Source organism: Equus caballus, chromosome 20 (assembly GCF_041296265.1).
Source record: "Equus caballus isolate H_3958 breed thoroughbred chromosome 20, TB-T2T, whole genome shotgun sequence".
Lineage (NCBI taxonomy): Eukaryota > Metazoa > Chordata > Mammalia > Perissodactyla > Equidae > Equus > Equus caballus.
In genome coordinates this window covers 45,379,188-45,396,446 of record NC_091703.1, presented here as the reverse complement: position 1 = coordinate 45,396,446, position 17,259 = coordinate 45,379,188, and the positions used below count along the sequence as shown (strand labels likewise).

General features: G+C 43.9%; 1 protein-coding gene across 4 annotated transcripts in view; it reads right to left on the bottom strand.

Annotated features, from left to right (window-relative positions):
* Positions 1-5,627: 5,627 nt before the first annotated feature.
* BICRAL (BICRA like chromatin remodeling complex associated protein) overlaps positions 5,628-17,259 on the bottom strand; it is a 68,639-nt gene continuing 57,007 nt past the window's right edge. For all 4 annotated transcript variants that reach the window (XM_023624944.2, XM_070245607.1, XM_070245608.1 and 1 more), the window contains 5 exons: positions 16,338-16,399; positions 15,380-15,525; positions 13,997-14,091; positions 11,510-11,612; positions 5,628-9,468 (listed from right to left, as the gene is read on the bottom strand). In XM_023624944.2, coding sequence (XP_023480712.1) covers positions 8,681-9,468; positions 11,510-11,612; positions 13,997-14,091; positions 15,380-15,525; positions 16,338-16,399 — 1,194 coding nt within the window. In that variant the 3' untranslated portion in view covers positions 5,628-8,680. The remainder of the gene's footprint in view (positions 9,469-11,509; positions 11,613-13,996; positions 14,092-15,379; positions 15,526-16,337; positions 16,400-17,259) is intronic.

Sequence of the window (17,259 nt, the reverse complement as noted above, 5' to 3'; positions counted from 1 at the left end):
GGTGAGCGCCGCTCTTCCGGCTTCTGCTCGGCTGTGCCCCCCTCATCCAGGGACAGACGCAGTCTCGGGTCGTGTTCTAGCTTGGTTGAGAGGTCTGGGGGCTCCAGTTGTGGCTTTCACGTGTGAGTGGAGGTGTTTGTGGACCGTTTAGGATGGTAAAGCATGCAGCTCCGATTCCGTCTGCCTGGCTCCCTCCGTGGGTCCCTGAGCAAGTTATTTAACCCGTCTGTAGCTTGGTTCCCTTTACCCATAAAAAGGTGTAGTAATGGTCCTTACCTAACAGCGTTATGAGGATTGTATGAGATACTCCATATAAAGCGCTTAGCACAGTGTTTGACTAAGCAGCCAACACTATGTTAGTTATTAGTGGTAGACCGAAAACTAGAAATTCCTCCTTGCCATCTCAGAACCTTCCGTCATAGCTCTCACCACCTGGAACATGCTTCCTTCTCTCCTGGTCTTCATAAAACAATGAAAAACATCTCAAGTCCCGTCTTTTCTGGAAGCCTCTAGAACAGCGCGTCTCAAGTATGAATGTGCATAGGAGTCACCCGAGGATCTTGTTAAAATGCAGATTTTTATTCAAGAAGGGGAGGGGGTCTGGGGGGTCGATGTTTTGCATTTTTAATATAATTCAAAGTGATGCCGATTCTTCGGTTCTATGGACCACATTTTGCCTAGCAAGGCTCTAGAGTAGTCTCTTTCCTTTCTCTGAATTCCTTTGGCACGCAATAAAATAACTTCCCCGTGATACTAAGAGAGCAGGGACCGTGCCTGCCTTGTGCATCACTGTTCCTAAGAGTCTAGCACAGGTTTCTCAATCTTGGCAGTATTGGCATTTTGGGCTAGATAATTCTTTGTTATGGGTTGCAGTCCTGTGCATTGTAGGATGTTTAGCAGCATCTCAGGCTTCTACTCACTACATGCCAGAAGCACCCCCACTCCAGTCGTGACAAAGAAAAATATCTCCAGGCATTGCCAAATGTTTAGCTTAATATATGTATATATTTATTTATCTTAAGGTCCAGGGCAATGTCGTTATTTGACAGTCGGCACTTAACAGACTTCACTACAGACTTTCTCCTGTACTGTTTGGCTTCTTATTTCCCTACTTAGATTGGGTGCTCTGAAGGCGGGCAATTTGTCTCATATTCTCTCTATCTTCTGCAACACCTATCATAACAATGGGCACCTGCAGGGGCTTGTGAACTATCTAAGCTCAAGGCATCATTCTGGTAGTTGCTGTGTAACTAGTCCAACCAGAGACAGTGCCACAATGCACAGAGCTCAAAGGACAACACAGTCTTCAGAGTCACAGACAGTGGTGGGAGGCTCATTCTCATCCACTCTTTCAGCATCTCACCATGTGTCTTTGTAAAGAGGCAAAAACAGAAGCATCACCAAAGTGTAAAACATCCATTAGATAGTAAACAAGGAAGAAAAATAAGTAATATTTTGTAACTCCCCCAGTCTACAGATAAAAGGTATGTTCTGTGGTACTGAAATTATTGAGGAGAGGAGAAATTTCAGGGGTATCAACAATACTCCTGGCTGAAAGGGACTTGGAGGCCAGGAATCAGGCAGGGTTTTCCAATGCCAGCAGATGGTGCTAGGAGAGTACTTATTCTCAGTGCTAGAGCTATCGTTCCACCAGAGTGATCCCGAGAAAAAGAGGTTGAGTCCTCTTCAACGCAAAATTGTTCGCTAACTGAATACATGTTTACTGAACATTGACCATATGCTCAGGCAAGATACAAGGTTTTTATGTCAAAGTGAGGTTGCTGAATGAGAGCGAGGCATGGCCATTTACAGCCTCAAGAATTATTCTTTTTAGCTTGTCCTCAGAGGCCTCTCTTCTCTTTTTTCTTAACCAATTCAGTTATCCATCATTAGGAATGGCTAAATAAATTGTGGAAGACTGTGCAATTAAATGCAGTGAGGTAGGTCTCCACGTCCCAGAATCTCAGTGGTGGGTGTTTTTCATTTTTTGGCTGCTGACATCCGTTCCCATTTCCTAACAGTATCCCATTTCTCCTGTGGACTGGCCTCTCCCTCGTCGTGGGCAGTCTGGGAGGGCAGGGTATCATATCCAAATACTTGGCCCCCTAATAGGTAAGTTGAGAGGGTCTCTGGAAGATCTTTTCAACTTCTCCCACCTCCCCAGTGGGAGGGGGCATCAGAGCCTAAACTTCTCTGGGTTTTGAATCTTGAGTAGAGTGATGATAGAAGAAGTGTAGGAGGTTTGGGGCAAGGCTTTCTAAGGATTTCCACCCACTAAGAGCTCCTGGAGTTTCCTTGTTCCTCTCTTTCTCAAGCCTGATGGTTCTTCAATCTTCCCTTCAATCCTTATCCTTCCTATAAAACTCCTTTATGCTGGTGAAGCAGATCGGTTTCTGTTGCTTACAACCAAAGAGTCCTGACAATACTACTACTCCCAGACATTTGGTTACATCTGAAAAAGCAAAATACAGAATAGGGTGTAGGAGTGCTCCCAGATTGTTTTGTTGCTGTTTTTGCTTTTTGGCTATAAATGTATTTGTGTGCAACGATTTTGGAAGGATATACAAGAAACTTGATGGGGGTTATTTTTGGGAAATGGGAGTGGGGTCTGGAACGGAAGGTTTACGTTTGTTTTATGCCTTTTATCACATATGTATTCGTTTAAGAAAAACTAAGATATTACTCAGGTGTTACTCTCTAGGTAATCAGGTTCTTCTGATTTGCCTGTTTTAGAAACCGCTTCACTATATGTTGTTTTTTTTATAATTCTTTTTTTTTTTCTTTGAGGAAGATTAGCCCTGAGCTAACTACTGCCAGTCCTCCTCTTTTTTTGCCGAGGAAGCCTGGCCCTGAGCTAACATCCGTGCCCATCTTCCTCTACTTTATATGTGGGATGCCTACCACAGCATGGTGTGCCAAGCAGTGCCATGTCCAAACCTAGGATTCGAACTGGCGAACCCTGGGCCGCCAAGAAGTGGTATGTGCGAACTTAACTGCTGCACCACTGTGCCAGCCCCTGACTATACGTTTTTAAAGACTTTTCAGGGCCGACATTTTGTGGTTCTCTGAATTGACTCCAGGATCCCTTTCCTAACATGTCTCACAATAAGTTGTTTCAGTATTGCCTGCACCTCTGGATTATTTGGAATCCTACTTTTTTTCACTTAAGAGATAATTGAGCAGTACCTTCTCAGTAAGGCAAAACCACCACACTCAACACAACCAGAAGGGGGCTCCATCCGTAATCTCCCATCTCCCCCAAACCTCTTGGATTATGACCCTTCCTGCAGTCAACTTCATTTGGTTTCAGGCTTTCCTTGCTGCTTCCTTAGAGAGTGACGTGGGGTGTCCAGGAAGCAGGAGGGAAAGAGAGGACGGTGAGAGCAGCCAGATGAGCCTGGCGTAGGGGAAGGAACATGGACAACAGCTTTTGATCCTGATGAAAAACAAGCATAAGGGAGCAAAGGCGGGAAGGAAGAAGGAGAGCACAAGTGAAGGAAAGCAGCCTTCTGAGGGTTGAGGGTAGACACAGGAAAGCTAGGGTTGGAAGGGGACAGCGTGCAGTAGGTAAGAACAAAAGCACAACAGAAAACCCAAACCTCTGCTGAGTTATTTCAGGGGTAATGAAACATTAGCTTATTCCACCTTCCACACTTCTTCAGTAACACCTCATTTTACACCCTAAGAAGTGGAGGGCCGGGACAAGTCTTCCTAGTTTATAGGCAAGGAAGCTGAGGCTGAGAGTAACTTGCATGAAGGTATCTGCTTACCTGTTTGATGAAGTTCTGGGACCTGTTTCCAGATTCTGCTGCCAAAGGCACTTTCTGCCCAGCCCATTGTACTGCTTTCCTTGACCTTCACACAAATGATTTTTTCCTAAGGATCTTCTTGCCTTTACAAGCATTTTTAAAGGCCAGGCTCTAGTGCACGCCTACAAAGAATACAGATTAGTGTTTCTTCTAAAGGCTTTTCACTTGCAGCAATGTAGACACGGCTATGCATCCTACGGAATCCACTTCATACTACGAATGTGCTCCTACCATCTGTGTGTTTACTGAAGCAGGTTTCTCCACATATTTAGCACTATAATTACAAAATTCCTTTATCTTCATTCCTGCAGAAAGGACCATACTCTTTTTTTCTGAAATATAACCCAGGAAACTGTACTAAGACCCAGGGCATGGAAACAGAGATTGCAGCTCTCTACTAAGTGGCAGACTGAGAGTTTCAGCCCCGTTTCTTCTCTCCTGAACTCGTCAGTTCCTTCATGTAACAATTATTTGTGTGCTCGTTTCCTCTCTAGACTGTGAGTTCCCTAAGAGCAGAAATCATACTGAATTATCCGATATCCCCAGTGTCTGGTGCAGTGCCTGTCAACTGCTCAATGAATGTTTGGGGGTTAATGCTCTCCACCTGCAGCTGGCTGCCCAGGAGTCTGTGTCGGAGAACACACACAAGGCTGAAGTAGAGCCAGGGCCTGGCCCCTTGAGGACAGCACAGCTCGAGCCCTGCCTGAGATGCTGTTTCAGTACCCCCAGACAGTGGAGGTTTCTTTTCCTTTCCTTTCCCTTTCCCCGCAATCATCCACTGGCCACATTCTCCACATCAAGGAGTACTGGGGCCGCCCAGACTTAGGGCTGGGGTCTTTAACCATCCTAAGAGAAGATGCCTGGTCTTTCCTCTGGGCCTGCCCCTGGGGAACACAGAAACTCTGATCCTAACCAAGCAGCCAGATGATCCATCCTTCTAACTTTTCATTCAGGGGGCACTCCCACCGTGAAGGGCCTGAAGAGGAGCTAGAATGTCATGGTGGACAAACATTTGTCCTTAGCAAGAAGAGAAGCTTGACATCATGGCAACACTTCAAAAGACATTAAGGGATCCATCCATTGACGTGATTATTCTAACTTTTTTTCTTTATGAGAACTACTTCCTATTTCTGTATGGAGTACTGCAGTCTTCATTTCCCAACTGCTACTGCTTTGAGGGTGGGGGGAGTGCAATTAAACCACCGAGTAAGGAGTGTAAGTATAAATTCTAGGCCCCATAGAAAAATGTAAGGAATCCTATACCCTCACCCCGAGAAATACATTTCGCCCTCTGGTAGTTGCCCTAACAAGTTGTTCAAGAACTCAGACGGGCCTCTTGGGGCTGATTTTACAGATAAGTCACAGAGGTATTTCTCAATACAATTTGGTCAAATTGTGAATCCAAAGAGAAACATACTAATTCCGGAACAAGTCTTATGTAAAACAGTTTTCTTTACCTACCCTTCTTGTTCTTGTAGAAACAAAATAAATATGATAATGAGAACTTCCTGCAGATTCAAGCTCACTTCTCTAACTTCAATGACTCCATTTTTCCCTCCTTAGTAAAGACCCATGTGACAGGAGCAGGGATGGAGGCCGGAGGGGTCCATGACTACCTTCCTCACTGACCAGCTTTGTTTAATTTGTAGCTGTTTGGAAAGGCCGATTAATTCAAATCCTATCCCCTCACTGGTTAGGCTACTTTTTGGTGATGGTAAATATATTTAAATAGAACTCCCACTGAACACTTACTTACCCTTTTCTTCTGGGAAAAGCAGCCATTCCTATTTGCAAAATCAAGACAATCACAGGTGCACATTTTCCCAAATCTTTGGCTGTATTGCAATGGTTGTTTCATTTTGTAATCTCCAACTAAACATTTCCTAACCATGGATTAACAATATAGTTACTGACTGGTTTCTTTTAACAGTATTTATCCAACATAACAAAATAAACTGCAATTTGTTATACTTTTTTTTACAAAACATTTTATAAATATTTTTACAAAATGTATACAAAGCAATTTCAAGTGAGACATACTATACAAATGAAGGTATTTAAGCAAATAAAGCCCACACCACACTGACAGTGAGTGACGCGTCCTCCTTCAGTCAAGTCAGTCTGTAAGGCCTCCCTAATCTAACAAAGTCGACTAAGTTCTTCAGAGCTAAAATAGTTCTTTTTCGTAATTGCCAGTTTAAAATTTGCTTTATCTTTAGGCAGTACTTAAGGACACAGAAAATCAAATGCTTAATAACAAATTCACACTTTTGCACAACAACAGAAAAAAAAAGAAAGAAAATCATTTTTGTTACTGAGTACAGGTAGTTCTAAAACTTAACTTTGACTAATGAACCTGAACAACTGAATGTTGACCGTCTGAGGCCGAGCTCTCTCACCCTGCACCCGAGGGGGCTCGACTTGCGAGCTGTGACTCATGTGCGCATAACCTAATCACAGGAGTAAAACACATTTTGTAATCTTCATTTGTCATTATCTAGAATCTTCCTTCGTAAAAAGTAAACTTACATACAAGGACACAAAAATTTACAAGTTTCGTTTTGGTAAATTAGGCTCTCCATCTGCTAGACAAGTGTCAGGGCTTAAAAACCCTTTAAGATGGTGTATAGCAAAGCTAGGACTGGGGTAGCAGGGATGACAAGGAAGAAAGAGAGGTGACAAGTCTACACGAAGCTTATCTTGTCTCAAGAATTCCACTGATTTGCAGTAATTAATGTAACTCATTAGCAGCCTACGCGAAGGCTTCCAGGTATAAAGTTCCACAATGAGAAGAATTTGATCAGGAGGGACCATCTTTAAGTCTTGCTGGGAATTAGGGGAGCATGAACCCTAAGAGAAGAAGAGCCTATGAAATCATGGGGTTCAGGGCAGGGTGTCACCCCAGGGCTGCCCAAACAGAAAATTCTAACTGGCAATACCAACTTATCTTTCTAATATGTTACAATACAGGAAAAAGGGGAAGTCTGCAGCTTGGACATTGGCACAAATAAGGAAAAAATGGTAACCCTAAAATGGCCCAGATTTTCCAATTTCTCTTGGCTGAAAGGTGGGAATGGGAGATGGGACTTCGCTCTTCTGAAGACTGGCTGTCTCCCAGGGATTCCTTGTGTGGTAGGACAAAAGGGCAGGAGACTACAGGTCTTCTCTTGTGTTTTCTACTAATCAGAAGCCTTCCTTTCCATTGCAGGCCAATCTGGAAAAGAAACGCCCAACATGATGACAATGGGGGTCATCCACATTCTGGGGACAGCCAGAAGCAGCTCCTGGCAATGGGTTAGAGTGGGGACCAGTGGGTGCACCTCTAAAGCCAGGGAGAGAAACAGACTAAATGAGAGAGTGCATGCACATAAGAGGGAGAAGTGAGTGTGTACACACTGTAACAAAAATGACCTCTGGATCTGAACAGCCCAGACACATGCACACATATGCGTAAGCGCATATAAAATACCGTTATGTAGCTTTCCCAATGAGAGGACATCACTGATGGTTACGGTGACATTGAGGATGAAATTAACAATAGAAATTGGATGACCTGGGGCAGGTACACAAGAAAGGAAAATGGGGAAAGCTCCCTGAAAAGAAATATAAATAAATAAAGCAATAAGTCATGTTCACTGATCTGAACACGGGCCAAACGCAAACCATGCCGGGGCACGTCCTTTGGCTCTCAGTGGGAACCCCGTGTCTCGGATCTCCTCGGTGGTGGGCTGGCTGGTTACCTTTGGTTTGTCTGTTTTGGTAATGACTGCTGCCGGGGGTGTCTGCTGCTCTCAGACAACAAGAAGCATAAACAAGGCCAAAGTCCCCCTTAAAGTTTAAACTGAAAAATTACAACATAGTTTTCAAATGAAAGTGCTTTTGATGCTTGGCTATTTGTTGTGGGACAGGGTGCGAAGAGCGGTTAAATGGGACAACACCCAGCAACAAACAAAGACATACATCATAGGTTGACTATATCCAATTATAAAATGCAAAACGCTTGTTTTTTCTCAATAGTGAACATATATATGCTTTTACATATATACATATTATATTCCTCATGGCTCTATCCCGGCCTCCCCTGTACACTGTGCCATTTAACTGGTTCCCACTTTCCTTTATTTAGCCTGGTGAAGTTACCTCAAGTCATGCTGTTGCCACCAAGATCAGAGCATTCCCTAGATGAAATTCAACACCGATATGCTGAATAGAAGGAGGTTTTGCTCCGGGAGCATCGGAAAAGCACTTGAACTCTGAACAAGGAAGCTGTGCCAATGCCCTGCTTGTGTGCTCCCGGCTGCTCCCCCTAGGGCTGTGGGGTCCCCAGCAGAGAGGCCAGCAACTTCCTGCTCAGAGATGGCTGAGGGGGAGAACCATGTGGTCTCCCCTCCAACAAACAAACAAAAAAACCCAAAGGCCAAAATTGGGAGATGCAGTGGGATATTCTTTAAAAAGTAGCTTCTATCAGTCCTGTTTGATTTTCTTTAATAAATCTGTTCTTTTCGAACGACTTATGATTGTCAGAATTTTACCCAGGGCCAAGTATACTGTGATCTCATTGAGTTACAGTGTTTTTTAAAAAAATAAAACAAATAAGCAAACAAAAAAATGACTATGAGCACTTTCATAACACTTGAAATGTGTAGGGCCTATCAGACTGCTTTCTAACAAGGACTGATTTTACTAAAGGATCTCCCTGTAACCACGAGTATTGCTCTTAAACACAGAACGGGATTGAGATTAGAAAGAAGAACCTGTGATGAAAGATCAAGCAGGCTGGAGACAGGAGTTTCCATTTGCTTTTGCCAGGAAAGAATGTAACTTGTCCGGGGCAGGGTCTCAGGGGCGGGGTGGGGAAAGGACTGCGGCTATTAACACTCTAGGATACTATTTACAGCTGCTTCTAAAATGGAGTCAGTTTCGACAACGCCTTCACTGTGGTCCGGGATGAACTTTTCCAGGCAGTTTTCCTGCGAAGCCATTGGAGAAAAGTTGGGGAAATCTAACTCAACAGAGCCACTAACCGCGGGGTCACTCTGGGGCTGCCGCCCAGCCTTTTTGAGTTCCAAGATGTTCTTAAATGTTGTTTCCAAACTCTTTGTGAGCTGGAGATCTGGTTGGGGCTCGCCTGACCCTTTCATGATGTCTGTGTGTAAAACTTCATTCTTTGGAGAATTCCTCAGAGTTTTGTCCTGGAAGGAATTGTTACACGTCATCTCCAAGTGAGAATCTACTAGGATACTTGAGAGTTTGCTCTCGGTACCATGATCTGGTCTGGATGAGGTTTTCCGGTGCCCTTCGGGGCCGGGAGAGCACTCGCTGCCCTTCATGGAGTCTCTCCGGCTGGCTTTCTCTTCAGACACGCTCCGGTACTGAACCAAGCCTGCTTTGTCAAACTTCAGTGCTCTGCCGAGGCATTCAGTTTTTTTAGAAATGTTTCCTTCTGCGGAGACCACGATGTGATTAGGCACTAGATGGAATTGGTCATGATTCGTTGGTTCTGCCATGCTGGGTTTGGCTCGGTCTCTGCTTTGGGCCTTAGCCGTCAGATGTAGAGAGCTGGTTGTTTTACTGCCATGCTGGTCACTCCTGCCAAACTGTGTCTCATGAGCAGCTTTATCAAGTTTGAAGGAACAACAGAAATCAGCCTGAAAACCCTCTGGAAATGGGAACAAAAAGAACATTAATGAATGGACGAGAGAAGGAGTATACAATAGACCCTCGGTGGGTCAAGTGCAAACCCCTTCCACTCCAGGCCACCCCACCCCACCGAGTCAGTCATTCACGTTCAGGAACACGCAGAAGCACAACTTCAGGGGCATTCTATAAAAGCAACCAAGGCTATCGGGCTACAGCTTCCAGATGAGAAGCTTAAACCTCTTTGAAGAGGTAGCTGCTTGATGACAAATGGGAAAACCAGATGGGCAAAAAGCTCCGCTTTGTCTTGATCTCTTACTGTTATTTTTAATTAGTTTTTTATTAAGAATGGCTTTGAAACAGACTGAAAATAGAAATTAGATGCTAACATCAGCCTGGTCTTGCTTGGAGCAGAGGGCCCTGGGATGAGGCTTTGTAGGTAGGTGATGGCACTTCAGTCCCTCTAGCCACAGGGGAGTGGACCCAGCATAACTGGCTGCACTAGCTTTGCCACAAACGCAGAATGAATGGTCAACACACCCCCAAAATGATATCTGCTTGGGAGGATAGCGGGGTACAGAGGAACCAGGTCTATGAGTGAGTACCAAACTGTGCCAGGCTTGAGGAGCCAAGGATGGCAAGAGAAATGTTAGTGAAGATTTAGGAGCCGCGGTACGGAGGGAAGAAGGCAGACTGCTGTTCCCCAAGGGCAGGAGTGTGAACTCTCGGAGCAACGAAAGTGAGAGAGGGTTTTGAGCCCATCTATAAAACCACAGACAGGATTTTTTTCAGCAAATCCCCAAATGTAAGATCTTGGGGATACAGTCTTGAAACCTAAATCAATGATTCCATCCAACAAACACTGGCAGTGCAGGCACAATGCAGAGGAGAAGGAGCACATCCCTGCCCATGCAACACGTGCACCCGCGGGGGCTGTGACAAAGCAGGGGCTTTGTCCACGAGCCCAATTCACCAAAAGGTAGAGGAGATTTCAGGGTCTAAGAAAAAGGGAAGGAACATATCCTAGATTATTCTCTTCCTTTTTGGAGAGATTTGAGGATTCTCCTAGGTACAGAGCAGTTCTTTTGGACTCTCCCTTTAGACTGAGTGTAAGGATCATATACTCTCTTTGGAAGTATCTTGAGCCACATCAAACACAAGGGAGAGCCTAAACATTTAAGTATAAGAAAAGATGTTAGAGGAACGGAAGTAAAACCACAGGAAAATGGGAGGCCAATAGTAGGGGAGTGGATTGGCTAAATTATCAGATTAATGTATTAAAAATTTATTAAATACTATTTTGAAGACTACAGCAACATGATAAAAACTTCAGATGTGTTAAATGGAAGAAAATTAGAATAACAAAATCCTATCTAGCATATGACGTGATTATAACTATATGTAAATGACACATGCAAACGGGAACTAGAACTGGAAGAAAACCTGGAGAAATGAAAACATTTCTCTTATAGGATGGTGAAAATATGGGTAAAATCTACATTCCATGAATTGTGATAATGTTATTTGATTTAAAAAATTTTAGAGGCTAAAAAAAGTAAAGAGAACTCATTTTTAAAAGGCAGAATGTGGGTCAAATCTAACATGTATGCAGTTGGCAGAAAACTGATGGGGTTAGAGAAAAGTACTTAAACGGAGCATTACAATGTACTAGCTTGTGGGCGGGGCCCATGTTTTACTGATTTTTTCCCCTAACGAGGCCTTGCACACAGTAAGACACTCAGTAATTTGCTGAGGTCTAACTACTTCTGGGAAGGCTTCTGACAATTTAGTTCTCAAAAACTAAACAAAGATTGAGAATTTAAGTTTATAATGGGGAAAAATAATCACTTAACTGAATGCAAATTTCCAGTTTGGATTTTGTGGAATAGCGACCTTCTCGTAGTATTTATGTACGGTTCTCAACTCTGGGTTTTTTCTCTCCAGAATTCATGTTCTACCTTCAGGTTTCGTACCCAGAGGCTGGTTCAGACGGACTCCCCAAAGGCCCGTGGCCCCTGAGCCTGGCAGCGGCTCTCCTGGACTTCCACTCTGCCATTTCTTACCAGGGTCCACAAGGGCCAGACGCTTGTCCCGGGACAGAGATGCTCTTTCCTCCTGGTTGAACATCCTGTCGATCATCACCATCTCAGCAGAGGGATTGATCCGCTGAAAAGGAGAGAGGCCGGTCATTTCAGATGCCTTCTAACAAGTGCAAATCTCACTGTGTCTCTGGATCAAATGAAGCCCTCAGAAATGAGAACGTGCTGTCTAGCTTCCAGCCATGTCACATTTATCCTTGCCACCAGGGATGCATGCTGTTAAACTGCATTTTTTGGGGAGAAAGTAATTTACACGTTGGTACAAAATTCAAAAGATACTAAAGGGGATGTGAAAAGTAAGCCTTCCTTCCTCATCTCCCCTGTGCACGCCTCCCCCTCCCACCAGGGCCCCTCCTTGGAGACACCCGGTGCCTGCCGTTGACAACACTCTGCCGGGGATGTTTGATGCACACACACAAGTTTACATTCTTTTCCTTTGTTAATTTTCACTCACAAATGGTAGCAACTATACACACTGTTCTGTACCCTTCTTATTCCGCCTCTGCTTAATAATTGGTGGAAATCGTTTCAATAGGATGACATTTTGCTTTATATTCTGCTATGCTATAATTGTATTTTTTATTAAGGCTTTCCTTAAAATTATTTTTTGCTGTACAGAATCAAATCTTAAGTTATATTTCTGGGTCTTATTAAACCTGAACATTCATGGCAGATATGAGATAATTTGACCAAGTAAGTGGTCTTTTCCTCAAAAATGATAGTCTTTTTCATGTCTCAGAGTTTTGTTTCAGAAATGGTTGTCAATATAAGAACAACTATTTAAGGGCCGGCCCCGTGGCGGAGTGGTTCAGTTCGCGCGCTCCGCTTCGGCGGCCCAGGGTTTCGCCAGTTCAGATCCTGGGCGTGGACATGGCACCACTCATCAGGCCATGCTGAGGCGGCGTCCCACATGCCACAACTAGAAGGACTCACAACTGAAAACTGGGAGGCTTTGGGGAGAAAAAGGAAAAATAAAATCTTTAAAAAAAAAAAAAAAGAACAACTATTTCAGACTCTGGAGGCACAATTTTGAATAAATATCTGTAAGTAAATATACATATTTAAGTAAGCACAAACAGACACACACATATTTACACTCTATTTCATATGTGCATAATGTGGTTCAACTAGTCTCCTGAGGTACATTTTCAAAGTTGATCTCAAATTGAAAATGACTTGTAAGAGACTAATTTATAGACAAAAGCCTATATGATTTTAGAACTGCTAAAATCTCAGAATAGGTTTGGTTTTTCCATCATTTCCTGAGCTATCTTACTCCTTTCTCTAATTAACTAGTGCTTTAAAACTAATTTTGGTTTCTATTTGGAGAGATGAAAATGTCCTGGAATTCGTGGTGATGGTTGTATAACCTCGTGAACATAATAGAAACCATCAAGTTGTACATTTTAAAATTAAGTGTGAATTTTACATGTTCACGATCTCATTTAAAAACAAGACAAAACTGGGGCCAGCCATGTGGCGCAGCGGTTAAGTTCGCACATTCCGCTTCTCGGTAGCCTGGGGTTCGCCAGTTCGGATCCCGGGTGCAGACATGGCACAGCCTGGCAAGCCATGCTGTGGTAGGTATCCCACATATAAAGTAGAGGAAGACGGGCACGATGTTAGCTCAGGGCCAGGCTTCCTCAGCAAAAAGAGGAGGACTGGCAGTAGTTAGCTCAGGGCTAATCTTCCTCAAAAAAAAAAAAAAAAGGTTTCTTTAGGGGCTGGCCCCGTGGCCGAGTGGTTAAGTTCGCACGCTCCGCTGCAGGCGGCCCAGTGTTTCGTTGGTTTGAATCCCGGGCACGGACATGGCACTGCTCATCAAACCACGCTGAGGCAGCGTCCCACATGCCACAACTAGAAGGACCCACAACGAAGAATACACAACTATGTACCGGGGGGCTTTGGGGAGAAAAAGGAAAAAAATAAAATCTTTAGAAAAAAAAAATAAAAATAAAAAATGAAAACAAGACAAAACTGACTTTAACATTTGTCATTACTTGGTCTTCTCAGATATTACTCGGGCCAATCTTCAGTGGAAGTGCCACCAGTCCTCCCACCTCTCTGGGTTGGTGAGAGGCAGCAGACAGCACCAGAATGTGGACGGGCTCAGATGGTCCTGGTCTGGATCCCAGCTCCGCTAATTACTCTGCAAACTTACTCGCTGTATGACGGTGGGCGAATTACTTAACCAAAGCCCTAGTCTGCTCATTTGGAAGCAGGACAACAGAAGCACTGATTAAGTGGGGTTGACCATGTAAAGCGCAGCAAATGCTAGCTGCTGCTGTTACTAGTAGTAACAGTCACATGTACGTTTTTCTACAATTTTAACTATCTGAGCCTTTTAAACTATGTTGGGAAAACGTAATTCCTTGAAGGCTTTCTCCCTGAATCGGTAGCTGTGACCTTTGGAGTTTTCAAAAACCAATACGCTCGGCAGCAGAGTTTTACCATGGCGTCTTCTAGGAGCAGGCATCTGTATTTGTTCAGCATAGCTTGGGTCCTTTTCAGGAGCTGAGTGGCAACTGTTTCAAATTCATTGTCGACTTTAAAAAGAGAGAAAGAGAAAATAGTGAGAAAGTGCAAATCACCCAGTGTGACTTTGGTTTCTTAGGACTGAAACGCATTCCTCTTCCACTATTCAAACACGGCTTGTCTGTGGCTCTTCTCGGATTAGCTCTCCCTTGGTGAAACATCACTGCTCTCCCTCCCCGTCCCCCAGCATGTGAGCACAGAAACTCCTTGCAATACTAGCTTATTTTAACTTTAATAAGGAAACCAAAAATATAATATCTTTAACGTCATTGATAAAAGAAAAACCATATAACACAGACCAGCAACAAATATCAGTGACTGGAGAAGGATCTGCTGGTTTGGATGACCTAGGCCTCCACTTCCTCCCACTTGTATGAAAAACTAAATCAGGTGAAACAATGAAAGCCTACTGTCTGGCCTGGGCAGGCCAGTTTTATGTAAGGACACAAACTAGTTCACGACATCCTGCAGGTCATGGTCCTGTGCCTCTGTCCTTTGTCAGTCTCCAAAGGTCTCACATTTTCTGCTTCACTCTTCTCAGAGTCTTTATATCCCCATTTAATGGTGGATCTGGACCCGAGTCCTTAAACCTCCCAGGGAAGCTCAGAGTGGACTAACCGAGACCACTGCTCTCAGGTCAGAGACGCCGGCCAGCGGGAGCAAGACTGGGGCCAGCTGAGGGAGGGATCAAAGCAGTGGAGGGGAACTAGCGGAGTCACGGCCTGGGAAGGTGGTGGGAAGGAGGGAGGAACGAAGTGGCACAGTTGGAGGCGGCGGCAGGCCAGGCATCAGAACGGGCTGAGTTCTAGGTTAGGATAAGGCGTCCTTATCCTTAAACTGTTTTGCCAGTTTCTTGACATACAGCAATGCCCTGGACCCACTTTGGAATCCCAAAGAACACTTTTGGGGGCTGAAGCATCTGTCTAACTCATAAAACTGGTAGTAACAGCTAAGGGTGTGCATTCTGCCTAAATGTAAGGACTGTGCCTAAGTCACTGTGCAGGTACCTAGTCCAGAGCCATCCCGTCTGCAGTCCAAACAATGCTTTGGATTCACTCCCCTCAAATTTGTCCATAAAATACTCTGACATTTGAGTATCCCTTCACAGAATATTGAGAAGAAGAAGTCACAACCCTAAACATGGCCTGGGAAATCAAGTAAATTGGGAACAAGTTAGATCTGTGATGAAAAACAATAACTGGCTACCATCTGGGGGCTCTGCGGCTCTCGCTCTTCTGGGGGCATCCCGAGGAGGGTGTCTGGGGTCACAGTGGCACTCTGGGGTCACGGCCTGTTTACCTTTCTTCAAGTCTTCCTCCGTGGGCATGGAGCCCTGGCACACGTGGTAGGAGAGCAGCCTCTGTACCGCATCACTTAGTGAGCGGAACTGACTTTTATCAGGTGTCACAGCATGGGCTTGGTCCCTCTGTAACTGCTGGAGAATGCTTTAAAAGAGAAGTTGCCAATGTCAACCTAGAGTCCTGTTAAGAACTCTAATCATGATGACTACTTGCATGCAAAGACAATGAGACACACAGGAGTGTTACTACACATAGTATAGCAGTTCTATTTTGTCTTCAGCGTTTACTTTGTATACATATGTTTAGAGGTTGGTCTGTCTCCCCTCCAGAGGGGACACAAAGTATCACCCTAGCCTCAAAAGTATGGTGTTCCCACCTACCATTCACATAGATCTTGGCAATGTCTGACCATTGGCTAACTAAGCTTATGGTAACATTTCTGTTCTAAACACAAGAGTCTATCAAACTGTGCTTCTCCTCAGACACCGTTAGGCCAAATAAAGGGTATGGAGTTGCTAAAAAGACAAAGATCTACAGTCATGCGTTGCTTAACAATGGGGATACATTCTGAGAAATGTGTCTGTCGTTAGGCAATTTCATCATTATGTGAACATCACAGAGTGTGCTTACACAAACCTAGATGGTATAGCCTGCTACACACCTGGGCTACCTGGTACTAATCTTACGGGACCACCATCATATATGTGGTCTGTCGTTGACCGAAACGTCCTTATGTGGCACCTGACTATATTCTCTTTAAGAACGAAAGAGCAAACAGTAGGCTCAAGCTTCATTTGATATAATTATAGATCCTGATGGAAACAAACTATAGGGAAAGATTTTCAAAGTATATTTTAAAAAATATATATTATTATAACCTGACTTCTGTTGTATATTTATTGAAGGTTAGGAACCTAGAGAAATGTTCAAAATCAGTCATTTCCACAGTAACTCACAAAGCTCCTTTAGTGAGTTGTTTCGCAGCTGGCCTCTTTTGTCCTCCCGAATGACTATCCACCTAAAAACAAAACACAACGCTTAGTATTCCCTTTTGTAGAAAAAATAAACAGAATATAGTTACACACAAAGGTCACCATGTTTTGAATATTTTCAACTCCCTATCAAGAGCACATTTCTAAGATTGCAGAATTTGTCCTACTAAGAAATAAAACAATCAAGTCCATAGACCCACGTAGCAAAGTCGCTCTGTGTCAAGATGCCAGGAAGCTGTACTTTCAGTTCCTGGGAAGGACTCAGCTTGTACCTGAGTCTCCAGCTCCCTCTGCAAATGCATCGTCATATTTTTGAAGAAATATATTCGCAGGTGCCAACTCCATGAACGTCTGAAAATTCAGTAGGTATTACTTATCTTCTCAGTGGTAAAGGAAGGAGCAAACTCTTTTGAGCTCCTGTTCCACACAGTCCAGCTACGTGACGTAGTAGGGCATTTCTTATACCATGTTAAGGAAACAAATACGCCTTACTCAGACCCAGAGGACGGAACCAAACCCTTCCCTGAGTATTCCAGGCAGGCCCAGATTATAACAAGTTTCATTAACCTATTAATTCGCAAGTTTGACAGAGAAGAAACTAAGGCCTTAGTACGCTGAAAACAAAAAATTTTTCCTTCCTTTTTAGACCAGTGGTTGGGTAAAAAGACCACAGCCACTGACTACTTCACACACTCCCGGTTGCTACTGCAGAAAAAAAATCTCTCAGTGTAACTAACAGGAACAGATCCACTTTTGAGATGCTAATGAGGGGGTCATTCAATAGCAAACCACATTTTTTGAGTGCCTACTCTGTGTTGGCTGCTGGTATATTATCACTTGGTGAGGAAATGACAGCACTGTCGCGTGAGAAGTAGAGCAGACGCGC